The following is a 21165-nucleotide window of genomic DNA, read 5'->3' on the forward strand; positions in this document are numbered from 1 at the left end:
AAAACATTTTGTGGATGGTGACTGCTTTATTTTTGCACTTCCCATGCTGCTGAACAAATAACTAGTAAGAAAAACAAGTGATTTGAAATTCACTAGCATTGAACAAAGGTGTATCAAAACTGCAGAAATAACCAGTGTATTCCTACTGTTCCAATTTTATTTTTTTACTGACGGTTGATTTCGTAATGGTATATAATCAGTAAGACAAGAGTCAAGTGTATTTCCTCGGGTCCACTCACTTCAACAACCAGAACCTGCATTTTACCCTGATTTAGCTAATCAACTCATTCTTGAACAAGTCAGAAAATTAAATTTCTTGCTTATTCATCTTATAAACACCCTGAGTGATCAAGTTCCTACTGCATTTTCTTAAATTCACACATATACCCATCTACAACCCTTATAAGGAAACTTATCATCAAGTGACCTGGCATGTAGTATCATTAACAACCCATAAAACCTATCAGACAGTGTCACATTTCTCACAAATGGACCCTCTTCTTCTAGCTGCATGCCTCAGCTGACACACATTTAGAAGACACAAGTTTTGTGACAGAGTAAATAATACCAGCTTTCTGTGAAAAACATGACTCTGCTATTGTAAGCAAACATCTAGAATATTAAATGTATTATAAACAGATGACAATTTTATCTTGTTGTCTCGCAGTGTTCAAACTGTTTTTTATGGAGAAACAGCTTTGTCACCTTGTTAAATGGCTGAAAGCTAGGCTGAAGCTATTCTTAAGACAAGTCACATGTTTTAAACAGCTATATATATTATAGAATATATTCAAGAAAACAAGTTATACTTTTCACTGTTAGGGAGAATAGCACTTTTAAAATTTTTTACTGAACAGGCTATTTTCTAATCTGCTAAGATTTTGAAGGCTAATATAAACGAAGTTTGTTTGCAACCAGATAATTTCTGTGAAATAATGCTGAAAGTGATTTGTCTTTCTTTATGACACTTCAGAAATCTAGAACTCTTATTTTGCTTCCTGCTACTAATTGTCAGCTCTGGATGGCTTAAGTATAGAGGGAAGCCAGAAAAGCCATCTGTTTGGAAGAATGAAAAAGCCTAGTTGTTTTACTCATTTCCTGGGCAAAATGAAGAGCTGAAAGGTTTTCAGTGAGAAAACTGCTTAGACTGCACTAAGCCAGATGTATATGGGGAATTCAAAAGGAATAAATGGAACAGATTTTTCTTAGTTCAGTATAAAATAGTTGTATAGCAAATATGAAGAAACCACTTGCCCCTTTAAGCAGATAATCTGTAAATTTTCCTGTAAATTTTCCAAATCTCAGGTTTGCTTTTCCGAATGAACTTACAGGATGAACAACAGGATAATCTATCAATCAAGGAAAAGAAAAAAAAAATCAAATGTTAGCAGTATCATTATAAATAAATGCCTATAATACTAACTTGAAAGAAATTTCTTGGCTTTAGTCCTTTTAAGAAAACCTAGGACATCCTAGCCAATCACTATATAAGTTTCGAATCCGAGAAGCAGGTTTCTTAGATAATGCAATAGCGTAGCACATCAAATTACACCAGATTTCAGAAGAAAAAGTCAGGTCTAGATAGGCATATTTAACTTTTACTCCACAAATGAAAACTGCTTCATCCACGGAATATATTTTATAGCCAAACATATTGCTAACACCTTATGCTGATATCCCACTGTCAGTGAGACATACCTCTAACTCAACAGATACATGAAATAACCCTGCTCTGGGGATCTCTTTACCAAGATACAGGTCCATACAAATTTACAAAAGGCTCTAAATATAAATTTTCAGATGTCACTGAGTGTTGCACTCTGCTGGAAGGACAGATTTCTAGGAGTACATTATCATCTAGCCTCCAGAATAGGGACTAAAGCATTATTACTTGTTAGCTCCAGTCTTCTGACATCTCTACTTGGATAGCTTCATCAGAAGTTAATTCCTACCAGCATAGCTCTGTCAACAGAACACTAAGCATTCTCACATGACTATGTGATTCCCAAGCAAAGCTAAACAGACTTTCACATCAAATATGATATCATCAAGGAGAAGAAACAGTATAATTAAATAAAAAAATCCTAAATAAATTATCTTCCATTGAGCCAGCTGCACACAGTAGGTTTGCAAATCACAGTACAATATCTAGACAGAGCTGTAAAATTCAAATGCAAGATCTCTTTACCACTGTCAGGGACATGTAGCAACAATGGATGTGGCCGTTCTCCCTTAAATTCAGATTTGGCAGGTTTGTAGCGTCTCACCACAGAGAGCTTACCCTACAGCAGTTTTTGTCAAATAGATATTAGGGGATACCTTAAAACATGTTTTTGCTGCATTCAGGCAGCTCAACAGCTGACAATGACAGCATTCAAATAAAATATGCAGAGTTATCAAAATGGTTCTGAGTTTGTCTGATATGAATTAATAAAAATAGCTATTGCCCCTTTTCATCTTATCTTGATACAGCTTTTGAACAGTGAATGAAGACTTTAACTTCCCTAGCAACCTTCAGGCCATTACTGATGGGAAGACTGACACCCATTACAGCAGTCAATTGCGTGTCATTTCTTTATTTGAAAACAAAAACCAACCTTTATTGGATGTACCTAATCAAGATCACTACTCCAACATAGAACCAAAAATAATTACTGTAGTGCCTCCAGCCACAGTTCAGTTAAGAGACTGGAGAAATAGATTATGTGCATTTATATCTATCTCTATATATATCTATCCCTAGACACAGGACTAATTTAGATTATACTTGCAGAAACAGCTTTCTGGACTACTCAAGCTAAATAATGAATTTGCATCACAGAATTGTCTTCAGAACTTCGTTCATTTCCTAATGTTCCAGCCACAGGAAAGGAAGAAACTGGCCTTTAAGTCAGTATAACATGGGATAATTTTACAGCTAACAAGCAGGTCATTTTTATTTGCTTTATTAAGCAGAGAGACTACTTAGCTCTCACCTCTGAAGCATACTATGAAAGTGCCTTATTTTACTACTGAGTAATTCAATAGCTCTTCTGCTAATCTTTTTCCCTCCAGTTGTACTGTTCAGCTACATCACACAGTATCTGAAGCACTCTCCTCAATGGTGGGGGTTTAGATGAACAATTAGCTATACTACTAGCAAAAAAATTCGTAAGTTCAGAGAAATCAACCTTTGAGCTGGTAAGTCCCCCACACCACCCACACAGTTTTCTCCAGAAGAGAGGCTTAAAGTTACCAGACTGAACAGCAGGCTTTTAACAGCTCAAATCTAGATTTCCAGGCCTGAAACAAGGACTCCGATGGATTTTTCCCTTCTTGAAATGACAGCTTCCCTGGCACCCAAACACATTGCTGTGTTTCCTCAACTAGAAACAAATGAACAAAGAATCCAAATAGTCTGGTGAAAGGCTTATGGAAAAAAATTATTTCCACAGTCCCTTCTTGAGATGCATTCTTTCTTTGCTGTGAATCAGACAGCTCTTCACAGTAAAGGCTTCTCCTTTACCTACTCTCTGAATTGTTGCCTTCCCTCCAGCATACACAAGCCATCCATCTGGAGTTCTCCCACACTCTTACTTTAAAAGGCTACTTCCATTTCTGTGGCATGAAATCTCTTGTAGAGCTCTCAAAGGGCTAAAAGCAAGACAGTCATCCCTTTGGAACACAAACACATCTATTTCATCTCTGCAAACTTGGGGTTTTTTTTAAGCATGACAAACAGTTGTAGTGTGAAGATGCCTTTTACTGCAGTGACAGAGGCATTTCACAAACTCTGCTAGTTTAAAAGTGTCTCATTCCTGGTCTGTGTGCATCACAGTTTAAGATTATGTTTGACTATGGATTCCCAGACACCCAGTGGAAATGACTGACAAAACTGCTAGATTTCTAGGTTTCTAATAGGCTACGTAAGCCCAGCACAGGTCACCATTGCTAAAGCTGAGGCAAATATCCCTACTCATCTAGGAAAAATTGTTCACTATTATCCAGCTATTATTTCCATATTGGAACTCTTGCATCTTCAGCATTCTTTTAAGCAACAGAACAACTTCATTTTCAACATCAAGTCTTGTTGCTCTTCTCTGAAATAACCTCTCCTCAACTTCTATTTTATCATCACATAGCATCCAAAATTGGGAACAGTACAGAGCAGATCTCACAACAAGCACAGCACCAAGTAGAGCAGAATAATTACCTCCTGTGCCTCACATCTGATGCTTTTGTTACTATTACCCAGAACAGGTTTTGTTTTGGTATCCCTGGATTTTAACTCTTAGTCTGACCTGCTATAATACCCAGAACACTTAGCACAGAACTACTTCATTCCCCTGTCAAGCCGATGTCCCTAACACTCCATGCATTCTTCTCTTGCAAGTTTTACAGGGGCAGTCTGTTCCATCATCCAGATTATTAATGAAAACACTGAATAAACTGGTAAATCTGATCACCATACAGTGCTTTAACCAAGAAAACATTTCCCAAGTTTCCAACTAAGAACACCATGTAGGAAAAATTACTCCTAAAGTATGCAGACCTATTTGTTGTTATTTAGCTTTAGTATGTTAGAGAACCTTACAAATAGCTTAAATGAGGTAAAATCTTAGGAAAAAAAAAAAAAAAACGGTATAAATCCAGCTTAGTTTAGTTACCCCAATATGGAAAAAAAAGGACAAAAAATGGAGGTTGGAAGTTAGAACATCCTTCCACAGGCCAAGATCAGCAAGTTACTATTGACTGTTTGTAAGAAAATTAACTTTATCAGTAAGACAAGTCTGTAGTAGTAACTAATGTATTTACCTTACATACAGACATAACTTGATATTAACTTCAGTTGCCTTATCTGCTAATATAAAATTGTCCAAATGCACTGTCAAATACTGAAAGTCTCTGCTCAATGTTTCCTTACATTCACACCTATATACATGCAAGGCTTCTCAGCTGCTGATGTCCTGATGTCCCATAACCTCCCCCGGAATTTAAAGAACACTTACATAAAAGTTCAGAAACTTAACAGGCTGGCCAAGAGTTACCTGCAATACAGTTTAAAATTGAAAAATGTTTTCCTTATGTACCAGCCACATAGTTATTGGCTTCATACTGCTGTCCATTTACCTCTCTTATTTGCATTGCTGTGCTTTTAGCTCTAGTTCTTCTCAGGCAGGCTGAGGAAAATACTGGGATTAACATTCAGACAGAACTGACTCCTCCCACACAGCACATTAGCAAGTACTTATGGTTGGAGGACACTTTTTCTAGGGCTCTTATAGGTGGCTTTTTAACCAGAAGGGCTTTAAGTGTTTTACAAAGTTCAAAACCAGTTTAATTTTATGCTAGATACAAAATTATCCAGAAGAATGTTATGTCAGCATTTTCTTACTTTGGAGCTAGAACTGTCATCATCATTGCCTAAACATAAAGTGGTGAAGAAATACAGTTATATGGTGTGAGAGCAGTACCACAGCATTACTTCAGAAGTTTTTGTATTGATGTAATAAATGAAAAGCGTTTAAGAAAGCTTTTTTCCCCCCTCTTCCACAGTTTAATTTTTTTTTTTTAATTGATCCAGCCTTGAATAGTGCTGCTTATTTGGTAACAATATCAGGCAAAACCAAGAGCAAGTGCCATTCTGCATTCCAATATGAATCATTCAGTAAAGTTTTGCAATATATACATTTTATCCAGCTTCTGACATTATAGGTCATCATGCCAATGAAAATTTTTAACAATACAATAAAATCCTTCAAATGGAACTGTTTATGAATGTAATTCAAGAGACCAGACAATTTAATTTCTGAAATTTATATCACTCATGTCCATAATCATTTTACATTTCACACTTCATGCTCTCAAACATTACCCTAGAGAAGACTAAATCTTTTTGTCACATATACTATTAAAGACACTAGCCAGGTTTATAGAGTTACAGAAGACTATAATAAGATGTAAAATTTAGTAGGTAATAAGTTATGACATTTGCTGACTAAAACAATATTCAGTCTACATTAATGTTTGATCCATTCAAATACAGTAAGTATTTGGATGTTATATACTACCCATTTCATATACTTACAGTGCAAAATAAGTGAGAATTTTTTCCTGAGCATTTAGGAAATGAAAATCCTTTTTCTTTAAATTGATTGCAATCCATTTAAAATATACTCCCCATATGCCTAGGCTTGTCAAGACTGTACAGTGAAGACAGGCAAAAGTTTGTAGATATCAGAAGCCCAATTCAGAATCAGAAGGGTTATTGAACATCTCTAAAATTTGTCCCCATTTTTCAAGTTTAAGGATATAACAGGATTTTGACCAAATATACCAAAAACTTCAGAAATTACTTTTTTTCCATTGACCAAACACTCAAAATGTACAAACCACATGTCTTCCAAAACAGAGAAACAGCCTCTATTTAAACAAATTGTAATACATATTTCAACTTACTATTCTGTAGTTAATGTAATGCCCAGTGAGTTGTGCCTCCAACAGACATAAGAGAATAAAATTTTTAGGAATGTATTTTGGGCATTTTGTAAGGAAGGTGGATTCCTTACAAGTTCATCTTTTTCTCAATAGCTACAGACCATGAGTTTCTAATTCAATCTTCTCCTCTGTTTGCAAGATATCGGGTTCTACTGGAGGAACAGGTGGTCTGAGTATAATCTCTGGACCTCCACCATAGATTGACTGAAGAAAATTCCATGTTCCTTCAGATATTTGTCCAGAATCTGCACCTGAAAACATTTTTAAAGTTTTAATTACTATTTAGAATAATTCTTTCATGATTTCTTTGAAGTCCATAACAAAGACAAAAAGAAAAAAAGAATATAGATTCAAATTTAAAACCCTAAGCTGAATTTGTACTTTATCTTGCACCAACTGCCAAACCCAATGACATACTTTGTGTTACTTTTATACTTCTAGATCCTTACAACTACCTGCTTTAAATTATCCAGTAGTTAACATACCTCAAGCATAAAACACATGAAGGTTCTGCGATAAACACCTTATCTGATATTTATGAATCCAGCTGACAACTAGTAGCTTTTGGTACACAGGAAACAATGATTCATATTAATATAAGGACATGCAGTCCTGTCAATTACACAGTAAAGTTCAAGGACTCAAGATTCTTGTTTCACCAAAGAAATTAATATCGATTGTAAAGAATAAGAGCGAGAGAACCACAGTGGAAGTCTCAGAACCCCAGAGAGAAACCACTGTTAGGCCATTAACAGCCCCACTAATGCTCCTTGTATGTAGCACTGATGGGTCAGGCTGACTTTTTAGTCCACAGATTACAATCTTTGCTTATGATTCCATTCCTTTGGCTAGAGGTCCTTCTCCTGTCTCAAGTCTGCATCCAACAATCGTTTCTGATTTTCCGTAACCTTTTATAGTGGCAAAGGGCAAGGGACCATCAACACATCGCCCCTTCAATACAAGGATCCTGTCTGATACAGTTGAAGTGACTTCTTCACACTAACCTAGGCAGAGAAGACAAATTTCCTACTCTACCAGAATAAACCCCCTCTTCTTTAAGCAACTCATGAAAAATCTGCCCCACAGCAAGTTTCCAATACCCTTATTAGATACTATTCTTCTCCCACTACTGCCTATACTTTTCTGTCCTCACCACCTGATTCAACAGGCCTACTACTGTACTTGATGTATAAAAATTTTCCAAAGAGGAAGGATACAAAGAGCTGCACATTTGTTTACCTACGCTAACTCAATCATGCAAAGCTTCATCTGGAAGTCATGAAGCACATCCTATGCCAGTACTAATGATATTACGCCTCGGTTTTACTCATTTAGGTTCATGTTCTCAAAATAACATCTCCACCTCTGTAGGCCCAGGAGTAGATGCTTATCCAGATTCCAGCTCTTCTAACAGTCAGGTTTAACTGAACAGGCACAGTGAACTAAGGCACTGGGATCAGGACACTGGATCACAGAAATATGTAATACTCTACACTATTTAGTGGCACTCCCACCTCTTCTCTCATGACTTAAAAGACAAATTTTCCACAGACTATTTGTCTTCATTTTTACCCAAGTTCTAATTTGAATCAATATAGCTGAAGGTAAGTCAACAAGTGGTTAATTTGCTATCAATTATCGATTGTAAAATGATTTTTTTTTTTTTCTGGCTACATGTCAGTCAGATGCTTTATACCTTGTATTTAAATTCTACATTAGCACTTAAATCATTAAAAGGTACTGCAAAACTCATGAGTGCAAGAACTCATTCTTTTTAAATATACTCTTGACATTTTACAACTGGTGAGGTTTATGCAGGGCCTAGTGGCCTCCAGTGAACTGCCACTGGTAGGTCCACTGTATGCTGAGACATTAAGTTAAATTGGGAAAAAACCCAGTTAAATAAATGTTAATCTTAATGCTGCATTTTTTTTAAGCTGAGCTACAATTAATTTATATATTCATAGGAATTATAAAGTCTTCATAAAGCAGGCCATATTAAATTTTTTTTATCCGTACTTACGAATTTCAAATAAATGGTATTACGCATCTGACTGAAAAATAACAAAGAAATATTTATCTTTGTGTGCTCCAGAAGTTTTTGCAATGTACAGTGGCAAGTAACTTGCAGAAAAATCATAGAATCATAGAATGGTTTGGGTTGGACGGGACCTTAAAGATCACCTAGTCCCAGCCCCCCTGCCATGGACAGGGACACCTTCCGCTAGACCAGGTTGCTCAAAGCCCCGTCCAACCTGGCCTTGAACACTTCCAGGGAGGGGGCAGCCACAACTTCTCGGGGCCATTTCATCCAGTGTCTCACCACCTTCACAGTAGAGAATTTCTTTCTTATTATCTAATCTAAATCTGCCTTCTTTCAGTTTAAAACTGTACCCCTCATCCTATCACTACACTCCCCGATAAAGTGTCCCTCCTCATCTTTCCTGTAGGCCCCCCTTAGGACTAGAAGGCCACTAGAAGGTCTGCCCAGAGCCTTCTCTTCTCCAGGCTGAACATCCCCAACTCTCTCAGCCTGTCCTCACAGGGGAGGTGCTCCAGCCCCCTGATCATCTTCGTGGCCTCCTCCGGAGCCGCTGGAGCAGGTCCATGTCCTTCTTATGTTGGGGGCCCCAGAGCCGGACACAGCACTGCAGGTGGGGTCTCATGAGAGCAGAGGGGGAGAGCCACGTCCCTCAACCTGTTGGTCATGCTTCTCTTGATGCAGCCCAGGACACGGTTGGCTTTCTGAGCTCTGAGCACACATTGCTGGCTCACAGTCAGTTTTCCCTCCACTAATATCCCCAAGTCCTTGTCCTCAGGGTTGCTCTCAATCCCCTCATCACCCAGCCTGTATTTGTGCATGGGATTGCCTCGGCCCATGTTCAGGACCTTGCACTTGGCCTTCTTGAACTTCATGAGGTTTGCACAGGCTCACCTCTCAAGCCTGTCAAGGTCCCTTTGGATGGCATCCCTGCTCTCCAGCGTGTCGACCGCACCACACAGCTTGGTGTTGTCAACAAACTCGCTGAGGGTGCACTCAATCCCACTGTCCACGTCGCCAACGAAGACGTTAAACAGCGCCAGTCCCAATACCAACCCTGAGGAATGCCACTGAGCAATAGCATTTACTTACTGTGGTTTGTTTCCCTCTGAGAAGTAGCTCTCAATTCAAATTAGGTTTCAAGATTCAAATAACTGCATACAGATATATGGCAGTCTAAAAGCCAAGCATCTCCCAATTCACATTAAGAAACCCCAAATCAAACCAAGTGATTCAAAGGAAAAGCATACTTTCACCATTTTAAAGTTACTCTGCGCCTCATTCTACACTCTCATCTGCACTTGGATTAGTCTATTACAGATAGTAATTCTTTATTTTAAGAATAAGCTGGTCCCCCCACAATGGGCACAACACAGATTCACTAGGAATTGCCACTTTACAGTAGCAGTTAAAAAAAAATTCATAATAATTTTTTGAAACTTCAACAAATAGATCATAAGGAGCCCAAAGCTGCAGCAATATTGGACACCTACCTTGTCTTAGCACAGCATTTCCACATTTTGTTACTGCAATCTTAGCGTTATCAATAGGACCAGGAGGATCTAGTGTGACAGAGAGATGATTAAAATCAGGAGAGCTGAAAACAAACAGCAGGTTGGAAGTTCTATTTTCAAATGGAAGGAGAAATAGCTCGTTTGTTTACTGCTTGTTCTTGTACTGCTTAACAGTATGTTCTAAGTTGTTAAAAGCTAATCAGAATTTCAATTAAGAGCAAGTTTTTCAAAGCATTCATGATTACAGTAAGTCTTCAAGCAATGTAAAACACAAATTAATCCTAATTCTTACCACTAGCAAAGTTGTCCTGGAGCAGACTCAGACAAGACTGTAGAACATTTTATGAGTGTTTTCCTTTCAAAACTTTAGAGGCACATAAAGGAGGCTAAAATGATATTATTATAGTTGTTACTCAGTTCTCTATGAGTTTAGGCTCTGACAGTGAGGTCACCTTTCCTCCAGAAGCTGTAGCATTATCGATCAGTTTGCACAGCAAAATCCATGGCCCTCTTGTACTCAGATCCAATTTTCCTGCTGCTGCTAACAGCAGACCCCCTGCAAACAAGCAACATTCTTTCCACAACTATCCCATTATCCATTCTTGTGAATTATTTGACTGTTCTGTAATTTGGTTTCTGGATAAATTTGTAACCTATAAAACCTGTCTTAGATGTTTGTTTTAAGAGCTTTTGCCACCTTCTCTATCTGTTCTTCCTACAGTCTTCTACCAAAGCAGAAACAATCTACTTAAAACAAAACAGTACCACTACATGAGGAGAAAAAGGAAAAAATTGCCCATATTTTAAAATGGGAGCGCAACTTACCACTGTCTTTACCCTTTACAAATCCTTCCCATTCTCTGAACCATTGCATACTGATGCAGTAAAACGTCGATGGAGATCCTTTTTCTCGGAATGCTCTATTAAGCTGAAAGGAAAAAGAATCCATGTTTTTCTGAGTTTTTTTACTTTAAACTACTGAATTCTTTTAGGTACTGTATAATATTACAGCATAATATTACACTGCTACAGAACACTGTAAAGAACTACTTGACATCAGAACAGTAAACACCTGGTGAATTCTCATGGTGAGATTCTGATGTAGTTGTAGCCTTCATATTAAAAGATGATTTATTCTTTACTTGAGAATTTATTTATTTTTTCCTGAAAACAGCAACAAGTTCTTCTTAAGTACAAGTGCTTACCTACCAAACACTACTGGATAATTACTGTGAAGGCTGAACTTTCAAGTAGCAAAAGAAAGCAGAAAACTTATTTTTGTAAAATAAAATAAAACAGTGTTTTGAAATATTTGCTCCATAATTTTATGGAATGTTCTTTGTGTGATGAACTGTCTGTGTTTGTTTTCCCCATAATATTTTGAACACATGCCAGTATGATCCCAAGCAAGGCATGGTGAACAAATGCAATGGGACTTCTCATGACTTTTCTTTGCTTCAGTTTAAAAAACATGAAATATTTTTTGTTTCTACTATTTTAGAATTTAAAAAAAAAAAAAAATCCACATCCTGGTCTTCTGAGTTTCTGTTGCAAGACAATGTGAATGACTGTATAAATTACAAAAACCAACTAAGTAAAGAGTTTCAGTTGCATTTAACTAAATTTGTTTCTATCAAAAAAAATGTATTTTTTTTTCTAATTAAGATTTTAGGAAGTTTAACATTTTATTCTTTTTCAGAGGCTACAGATGTTTTCATGTTATTAAGAAATATGCAAAAAGTCACTTAAACCTTTAAAACCATTATATCTCTTAGCTCTGTAATAATATAGCTATATTTCCCCCTTGAAGCCATGAACCTAAAGCATCAACACAACTTCTTAAAAGTTTCAGATAGAATAAGTTTTGCAATCATTCCCTAAAGCAATCTTTACAGAGGATAACATAATTTTCTGTCTGCTAACCAGTAACAATACTTGCACAACAGTGCACATATAATCATTGTTTATACTGGAAAGATGCTGATAGCTAAAGCAACTGAAGTTGACTCAATGTTGTTAATAATAATTACTATTCAGTGGTAAACCAGACTAAAGAAAAAAATAATTACTGAAAAGTTCAAACGCAGTTAAAACATGGAAAAGCTGACACAACCTCTGAAGTGTGATTAAAGCACAGACAGAACTGAAAGAACAGCTGCAATTCTGTTGTACTCCTGCTCATGAATTAAGATTGCAGAAACGGGACTCCAATAGTTCTGCATTTATTTTCACTGAAAACTTCAAAACATATTTTTGGTTTAAGAACTACAAAGTCATTACTACTAGTTATTTCACCACTGATGCACATAGTCTCTAACTCATGGCAAATACTGTAGCTGCTTGGTATTAGTATTACAGAACTATTACAATACTAAGGTATTTACTTCACATGGAATTATTTGTTTATTTATGTCTCTAATGTTATTTTTAAAATAAGAACTAGAGATAAAGATTACGATTAACTTTTTGCTGGCATAGTATTACTGCACAGATCAGATCACTGGCAGTATAAAGAACAACTGCCCATGTGACTGCACTCTTTTATAGTATGGAAACTGTAAAAGTTTCCATACTATAAAAAAGCAATTTAAGAAACACATTACATATTTTCTCTAAGTAGATTTCCATATAAAGAGTTACCTGGGATATCACAAGACCATTACTGTTGCCTACAGGAAAGAAGGGATTCTATATAGGTATACAGATATTTAATAAAGTCCGTTTGTTACAGGAATCACCTATGCACTTCTGGTAATCCCTTGGGTCAACTCATGAATATCAGGTGATGTCAAAAAGTAGAATGAATAAGTGTTTACTTTTTTACCCGAATAAACATTTCCAATTCATTTTTCCTTCTTTTTTCAATTCTTTCAGACTCTATTTGGCAGGTGTGACAAACATACAAATGGTTAACAGCTGGTCCTCCTCCATACCTGCAGTAAAAGTAAAAAAAACATTAACCTTGTGGAAAATACCATGTAAAAAGATCATGCACCTGTAGGCATCACAACTGTCACCTTCTTATAATATGTAACAGAAGTCGGATATATGCCAGTCATACAGATCCACAAACGTCATCATTTATTTTCCTAGTAATATTTTGTACTCTATCCTAAGACATAATCATCTTCCAAGTTCTGACTGCCTACAGCCAGTGTAAACGATCTCAAACTCTGCTGTATCACATCCTTCAAAAGGTGTTACTATGGGAAGAACATGTCAGTGAGCAAATATTCTGAAATTAAAGGCCTCTAAGAAACAGCTTATTGGAAATGTTGCAGCCATTTCTATCTTAAACAGGTTCCTCCATTCCACTGCAGACTCATCAGTTTGCTACTTCCCTGACATCAGCCTCTAAACTTGTTTATTGTTTTGTTCTTAAAAAGTTGTTCTCCATGACCCTCCTCTCCATATGTTCCTTGTGTGAAACTACATAGATGAAGTTCTCAGGGGCACTGTTACTGAGAAGCACAGAAGATACCCCCCCCTCTCTCTGTGTATATATATGTATCATTATGAACATGGGCAGCATTTGCTAGCCTGGAAGCTGCAAGCCTGATAAAATATTCTTGAATAACTAGCAGCCTTAAGAGATGCATTTACTACAACAGAAAGGTTAAAATTAAAATATGCACTGACATAAGAATATTCCAGGTTCTACTTTATAGCTGAATAATTATTTTTGTCAGAGCTGTGTTCTCGTCCAATTTTCTCTTCTAAAACTTCAGATTTATTCCAAGAATCTTACATTAAGTGACATAAAAGAGCGCTCTTAAGTATAGCAACATGAATTACAAGTTCAAAATATGTACTCTTAAGCAAGAGTGAAAAATAACTTTGTTTACTTAGTGAATAAAATTTTAAAATCTGCCATGGAAGGCATTGCTTCTTTTTCCCCTTTTAGACTGGTATGGTTGTCAGTCCATAAAAATAATTTGGGGTACAATTTTTCTTCCCCCAATACAGAAGTGTTGTATTTTAACTGAAAATTAAAGCATTACTTCAGTGCAACAGCACTTGTCCATAAAAGTTTTTCTGTATATACTCAATCATCCCAACATAACATGTGTTTAATAAAATGGTCACCCACCACTTAAATTGCACCTCTGAAGATGACACTTCATCTTCAGACTGCATTGATCAGTTCACAAGTTTTTAACTGAAATGAGTCAAGTATGGATTATACTATGTTTTCTTGAAGCAAGTCTGACCCCAAAGTATTTGCAATTGAATAGGAGTAGTGCCACATGAGCAGCAAAGTAAGTATGTCTGGGGCATGGATTGTCAATTGGCATCCTAGATGAATATCTCCTTTTCCTTAATACTATTCTCAGTAAAAGTCAGCTTCCACCATAATTAGCTTCCTCACCCTAAATTGTCACCCACTGCCGCCACTGTACTCTCACATAATTCTGAGATAACAGCAAGACAAAAAGCAAAACATGGTTGCTTCAGAGCTACTCTGTGTTGAAGGGTGCATGCACCAGTCAGGAAGCCAGACAGAACACACAAATATTTAGCAATAACAATTTATGCCTCCTTTCTACCTAGCAGATTACTCTCGAAATCTGGAGGACCGTATCATCTCTGGCCCTCTATCTTTCTATTAAATGATTGAAGTTTAACATCTTGTTAAAAAAGTTTACAGAGAAAGGAAATTAATGAGAAGCTTAAAAACATCTTCCTTCAGAGTTAACAAATATTTCTGCATACAGAAAATGGATAATGCCTTTGCTGGTTGGAAGAAAAATTCAATACATCTAGGAAAGTGGAAATAGGCTGGAAACAGTATTGTTCCTATTTTTCCCTTGTGTCCACTGAAACTTTAAAACATAGCTATAGTGCTTAGATGGCAGGAAATTAACAGCTAAAAATACTTAATGCAAGTGCAATACAGTGTTCTTAAGGTGATCAGCAAAGCTCTTCTGCAGCTTTTTGTTACTTTAAAAGGAGACACATCTTGTAAGAATCCCTCCTTTATAAGCAAGCACTTAAAGCTGACCTACGTTAAGAAGTGTGGAGTAGTTATACTGAAAGCTTATATGTAAGTTATTTTGAAGCAGTACTGGCAACTGAGGCTATGGATTCAATGCCAACATAAAACAAAAGCTGTCTCCAGCCAACAAGAGAACAGGAAGCCGATACAGAGAGCTCTTTCAAAATACCTCTTGCAAAGCATAGTTTTGCAGACCTACTTTGTGTCATTTTGTACATACCATACATGTTTATTGGTTTAATAGTATTATCCCACTAACACACTACTTTATGTAGTCTTTTAGCATTACTTTGCACAACTAAACTATATAAATTGGCCATTTGCAATTTTCTCACTTTGCTTTGTGCCTAGAGTATATATAATTTTTTCTGAGCCACTAATTCTGAAGTCTGGTGTTGCTGCTTGGCACGTATTTGCTCTCAAACCGTATCACTGGATTTTTTCCAGTTACAGTACAAAACTTACCTGCTATACAGATTATCCCATATATTTTGAGGTAGCATTACAACTAGGTCCTCTATGAAGTTAGCTTTGTGTGGAGGAACACCTGCAGAAGGAACAAAAGCAAACAAACAAAACCAACAAAAAAGAGACTTGCAGGTTTCTGGGGGGGAGACTATGTTAGTGGTCTCTAAATAAAAAAAAAACAAAACAAACAACCTTTCAATGAATTCAGAGAAACCATGTGAAACAAGTCTGACCATAGTATAATCTATTACTGTATTTAAAGAGACCACTCTAATTTTAGTCTTCTATGAGGCTGAACAGTTTATAAATAACAGAAGCAAACATGAAAGATGAAAATCAAAGGGCTAGAATCCTTTCTGGATACTGATCGTGAAATGCTTCTTAAGGTATACAATTAAAATATTTAACATTTTGTTTATGCATGTAAACACATTAACAGTCTATTCAAAATCCACTTATTTGCTGTAGACCTTTTTGAATTACTTCAAACAACATGAATGCTTGAAAGTAGTGAAATTTTGAGGGAGCCAGAGATAGAGGGGCTTGCACAATAAGAAGCATTGAGTTGAAGCACATAGTGAGCAGTAACGTGTTATGCAGGAATTCTTCTGAATAGGGAAAATCTAGTAGTTTGGGCACTCGTACAGGAGTCATTTCTGTAGCCCTACAAAAGGAAAGCCACAGCCACAAGGGCTCACATGTACACCTGCAAAGCACTACAGGGGCACAATATTCCTACATTAAAAGTTTAGTTCAGCAGCAGGGGCAGCACCTCTAACTGCTAATCTAATATAGATGTATTTTTTACTAGAAAGTAGGTATAACACCACCACACAGTAATGATTTCTTGGAATGTTAGCACTCAAATATGGGTATTTCCCCAAATATGTTTTGCTTAATGTAATTCTCTCATTATTATTAACATTTATCACAAAGTAAAATTTTTACACTCCTATACAAAATATACAGAATAACTACTCTATTTTCACACTGCTATGCACTAGATACTCTGCATCAGACCAATTTCTTGTTCTGCAGCTTTCAAACCTTCTTGTTGCTTACAGCACATAGCTGAGAAAAATATTTAGATTGACAGACCAAAGTATTAAGGATGATGATAAAGTGACAGGATTTTTCAAAATGGGAATATACATGTTTAGGAAGCAATCAGGTAAGCCAAACTGTTTCTCTTCAAGAATCAAAAAAGCTTATAAACAAATTTAAATGTTCAGAGATAAGAAAAAAAATATTGGAACTTCACACAGTATCATTTCCAACTAGTCAGCTCCTAAAATGAGAGAAATAATTTCCTTAAAAGTTATAGTTCTAATTTACCTAAGAAGTTATAGAAGTTGCAATATGAAATTACTATATTCAGATTCCTTTAATTAAAACAAGCATACATCCCTGTATAGCTACAAGTTGACAGACAAATTCTTTTTAAATGATACTCAGTTACAGTCTCACCTCCATGCACACAGAGAAAGTCATTATTTGAAATTGGTCCTGGCTCTGCAAAAGTCTTGAATTTATTTAACCACTGTCTGGAAACATAGAACTGCAGAAGACTTGGTTCCATCATATTCAGTAGACCTGATATCCTCCGCCTCTCTCTCTGTGCTTCTTCACTGCTCTTTCTATTACACAAATAGAAATAGTTAAATAAATATACATCTTTGTGTACAGCGCAGATAAATTTACTTTGTGAAAAGAAAACTGTACTTTCAAGTAAATTACCTGGGCCATGTCTATGGCATGAAGTAGTTGACTTAGCATATAAAAAAAATTTGTACCTTTTATGCACAGCCAGAGCCACCATCTAAATGTGTGGCAGGATCCTAGACTGTCACGTTACAGAACCATGTGTTACAAGAGTCAGGAAAGAGTGGGAAGGGCGGCGAAGAATCCTTGCTCTGTTAAACCTATCCTTGTCCTTAGTTGTGACAAGCCATGGCACAGGTGGTATCATGCTGACAAGAAAACTTTTGCCTGCTTAGTTCAACAACTCAGAGACTCCTGAGAGTTCCCATTCAACCTACCAGCCTGAGAAAGCAAACAGCTGACTGTAACAGAGACAGCGGACTATACTGCAGAGGTGATTACTACCACAGGAGAAAGAGATAAGGCTCTGCTCATCTGCCCATTTCCTCTAAGCATCTTTTGAGCTTTGCAAGTTGTACTCCTGGGGCAGATGCTCCTTACGTACCTTCAGTAGTAAGGTTGAACAGTAAGCAGATGGGGTATTCCCCTATTTTTCCTGTATCTCCCTAACTTTTCTCACTGAGGCTGCTGCTGCTGTCCAACTGGAAGTATCTCTGCTCTCCTGTTTTTAGCTTGAATAGAATGTCTCTTCTCCAAAAGCAGGTTTGAACCATTCATTCCGTTCTCCAGAACTCTGACCTGAAACTTGACTCAGCATCACACAAAAGCTGGGCCACCTCAGTTCATTTACAGAGTGGAAGTTGACTCAAATAGCTGACAGAAAAGCTGCAGGTAGACCTAACAACTATAGCAACAAGGTTATTTATAGCATAGCAAAACAAGACTAAAAGAATAGGAAAAAAATCAAACGCTATGAACCCAATTAAAATACATTACTTGTTTAAATTCAGATCAAAATTATTTAACAAAAACCTTTAAAGTCTGCAAATGAAATTCAAGTAGGTAAAAGTTCACTTTCCAGCCGTAATTTAAAAATGCATACATATCTCCACTAAGCTTTCTAAACTGTGCTCAAATAATATCTATTTTGTGTGTGTGGTAGTGTTTTGTGGGTATATTCTTTTTTTAAAACCAAATTTTATTAATATTATTCTTTTATTATTTAAACATGTTTACCCACAATTAGGTACAGTGTTCATTCTTGGCAATACAGCATGACTTCTACATTTTTAAAAGATGTCCTGAGTCAGACTCAGAGGCTTAGCTCAGACAGTGGCAGCTACAAGTGCTCCTAATGAAAGTTAAAACGTTCTCAGAATACATCTCATTCCCTATGCAACTCTGAGACAATCTATTTTGCAGTCAAATTTTAGTGGAAATCTGATCTTAGTACCAGAAATTTACGATTTGAAAATTGAGTTAAATTGTTTTTATTATTTCAAGTACAAAGAATCCTTAGACTGAAGATGATAACAACATGACTTCTTGCCTTTCATTTGAACTTTCAGGAAAAGACCAGCCTATAAATTCCCTGAAATTAAATTACAACACAGTAAAAGCTCTGTTGTTCCACATCCCATCTCCCAAAGACTTTCCACAATTCCCTTTAGAGCTCTACAGTTAAGACTCTGTGTGCAAAACCCACCTTGTGCAGAATTCCTTTCCTCTAATTGAAAATGAGGTAATTGGTGACTAGTTCTAACAGTTGCTTAAAGCTATCTTTCTAGTCATCTTACTATGCTTTATTTATGCTTTACTTAATTTACATTTTAAAGTTCCACACATGTTTTAGCAGTGACAGAGCAAGTGTTAAGGACAAAACTGAAGAATTAAGTCTCTCTCCAGAACAGGTTTTCTTCCATTATAATTCTGTGGGGCAGCTGATTTCTAAAAGCTGCCCAACTGCTTAGAAAGTTATTTACATACCTGACTTGTATGAGTATGATTGTACTTTTAATTTCTTACCTGTAGAAGAGAACATACGCTTCTGCATTTTGCACTGTGGATTCTGATACTTCTGTGACACTTTGGTCATCAAATTCATACCACAAATTATTTAAGTTGTTGCGACAATAAGCTATATAATGTCCACCTAGAGTGTTAGAAGCAAGAGTTATTAAAAAGTGTCCAGAGCTGCCCATTTCACTCTGCAATACATGAAAGGGAAGTTAGCAGACACAACCTGGATACTAACTTCTCTCAAACTCAGAATCAGCTTTTTTAAAAAAATTTCTACCAGCTAGTGGAAAGTTGGACACTGCTTTCAGCCTGTTCTTGAACTCTTCAAGCAGCTTGTTGTCTAAGACACTTTTGAACCATAATATTCAAATCAGAGTAAGACTGTCTGAACAATTTATCCTTATTAGCTTCCACAATGAACTCTTCTCAAACCTTTGTAGCCTTTATAATAGAAATCAGCATAGATATGTAATGGCTACATGATATCAAGACCATACTTAACTGTGTTTTGAAGACTATTCATAATATATTTTAAATTATTACTATTTTTAAACACGTATTCAACTGCCAGTCTTTAAATAATCAAATATCTATAAAATTGATTATGAGAAGCATCATTCAGCAAGCACTAAGGGGAAGATGAAAAAGCATCCAGAAAAAATGGAAACAACTTAATCTAAACAAATGGAGAGTATGAAGGGGTGAGTAACTTCTATAAAAATCTATGAATTTTCTGGCTTCAAACTTTACTTTCCCCTATTTTCCAAATCTTATAAATACTGAAAGCACCTATGCAGAAACAAGCTTAACACACAGCAGTAAGATGTTTATTCAGCTACTCATCACTACCTATAAATAGCAGTTACGGCCTGTTTTGTTGTTAATTGCCAGCAATCATCCAAGAGAACATATTTTTTAAAAAATACTGGCATTGTTGTGGTGCTTTGTGAACTCTGTCCAAAAAAGTAAGGCATGCAATGCATCAAAACTGTAGACAAACAGCAGCTGTGCAGAAGAGTCAATCAATGGGTCATCGGCTGGCATGTAACTTTATTTGTACATTTATACTGTTCACTTTCAATAGTGCATATGGTTTTTTTACTTAGTATTCCAGGATCTGTTAATTTTTTTCCACCTACGGTTTTATTTAGGTGTGCCATACAATTTTAAAGATGTGTCACCTCTTTAACAGCAAGCCATCTTACGGTTCAAGGTAAAAATCACAACATTTATCTTTCACATTATAATTACCAATGCTCATCTATTTACCCTTCAGTGTATGGATGTCATCCTTAAACAGAAGTGCTGATGTGAGTATCAACTGCAAAGACAAAACAATCTTATACTTACTGCTGGCAGTTCCATGATGGCAGATGACAGACAGAAGATCGTAAGTCACTATTTGAGCTGGACTGTCCTTTGCCAGGAAAGGCTGAAGATCAAGGCCTTCCAAGGGAAAGGACACATGGGTCCCAATTTTTGTGGAAAACATAAGTTCATGTCTAAATCTTTTGAGATGTATGCACAGTATCTGTAAGAAGGATCAACAGATTCACTCAAGAACCATACATGCTACTATTTGATATTTAATAACTACACTGGGCATGTCATCTTTTCCTTTTTTCATCCCAAAAGGATCACTTTTCTCTGTGGCCTGAGGCAACTATCACAACCTCTGTGTTCCACAGATTTATTTATTTTTAAATCAACTGCAGCTCAAGGAGTTAGAAATGAACTTATTTTACTGACAGTATAAAAAAAACCAGTCCTGAACAGTTACTGACACTGATGCAGCAATGAACAACATACCTTTACTCTTCCACAATGCATCTATTGCACAATCTTGTCACGAGGGACATTAATTCCTCCTGATTATTGCAGCCATCAACTCATATTTTGAAGCGTAAGACTGGATTACTTTTAAAATGTAAAGTTACAAGCATGACTTACAGAAAAGATTTCCAGTCTGGCTACGGTATTTAATTCTATGATATACAGTATAAGTAAGTTCTGCAGGCTGACAACAATATAGAAAAACTCCATTCTTG

General features: G+C 36.4%; 1 protein-coding gene across 7 annotated transcripts in view; it reads right to left on the reverse strand.

Annotated features, from left to right (window-relative positions):
• Positions 1-5780: 5780 nt before the first annotated feature.
• The window catches only part of USP33 (ubiquitin specific peptidase 33), a 44242-nt gene continuing 28857 nt past the window's right edge, over positions 5781-21165 (reverse strand). For 6 of the 7 annotated variants that reach the window (XM_074832313.1, XM_074832317.1, XM_074832316.1 and 3 more), the window contains exons 18-25: positions 20468-20648; positions 19124-19250; positions 16964-17133; positions 15494-15575; positions 12857-12965; positions 10858-10960; positions 10012-10080; positions 5781-6728 (exon numbers count right to left, since the gene is read on the reverse strand). In XM_074832313.1, the coding sequence (XP_074688414.1) occupies positions 6571-6728; positions 10012-10080; positions 10858-10960; positions 12857-12965; positions 15494-15575; positions 16964-17133; positions 19124-19250; positions 20468-20648 (999 nt within the window). In that variant the 3' untranslated portion in view covers positions 5781-6570. Of the gene's footprint in view, positions 6729-10011; positions 10081-10857; positions 10961-12848; positions 12966-15493; positions 15576-16963; positions 17134-19123; positions 19251-20467; positions 20649-21165 lie in introns of all 7 variants that reach the window. The other variant, XR_012624132.1, reaches the window with a different exon arrangement.

Source organism: Strix aluco, chromosome 8 (assembly GCF_031877795.1).
Source record: "Strix aluco isolate bStrAlu1 chromosome 8, bStrAlu1.hap1, whole genome shotgun sequence".
Taxonomy (NCBI): Eukaryota; Metazoa; Chordata; class Aves; order Strigiformes; family Strigidae; genus Strix; species Strix aluco.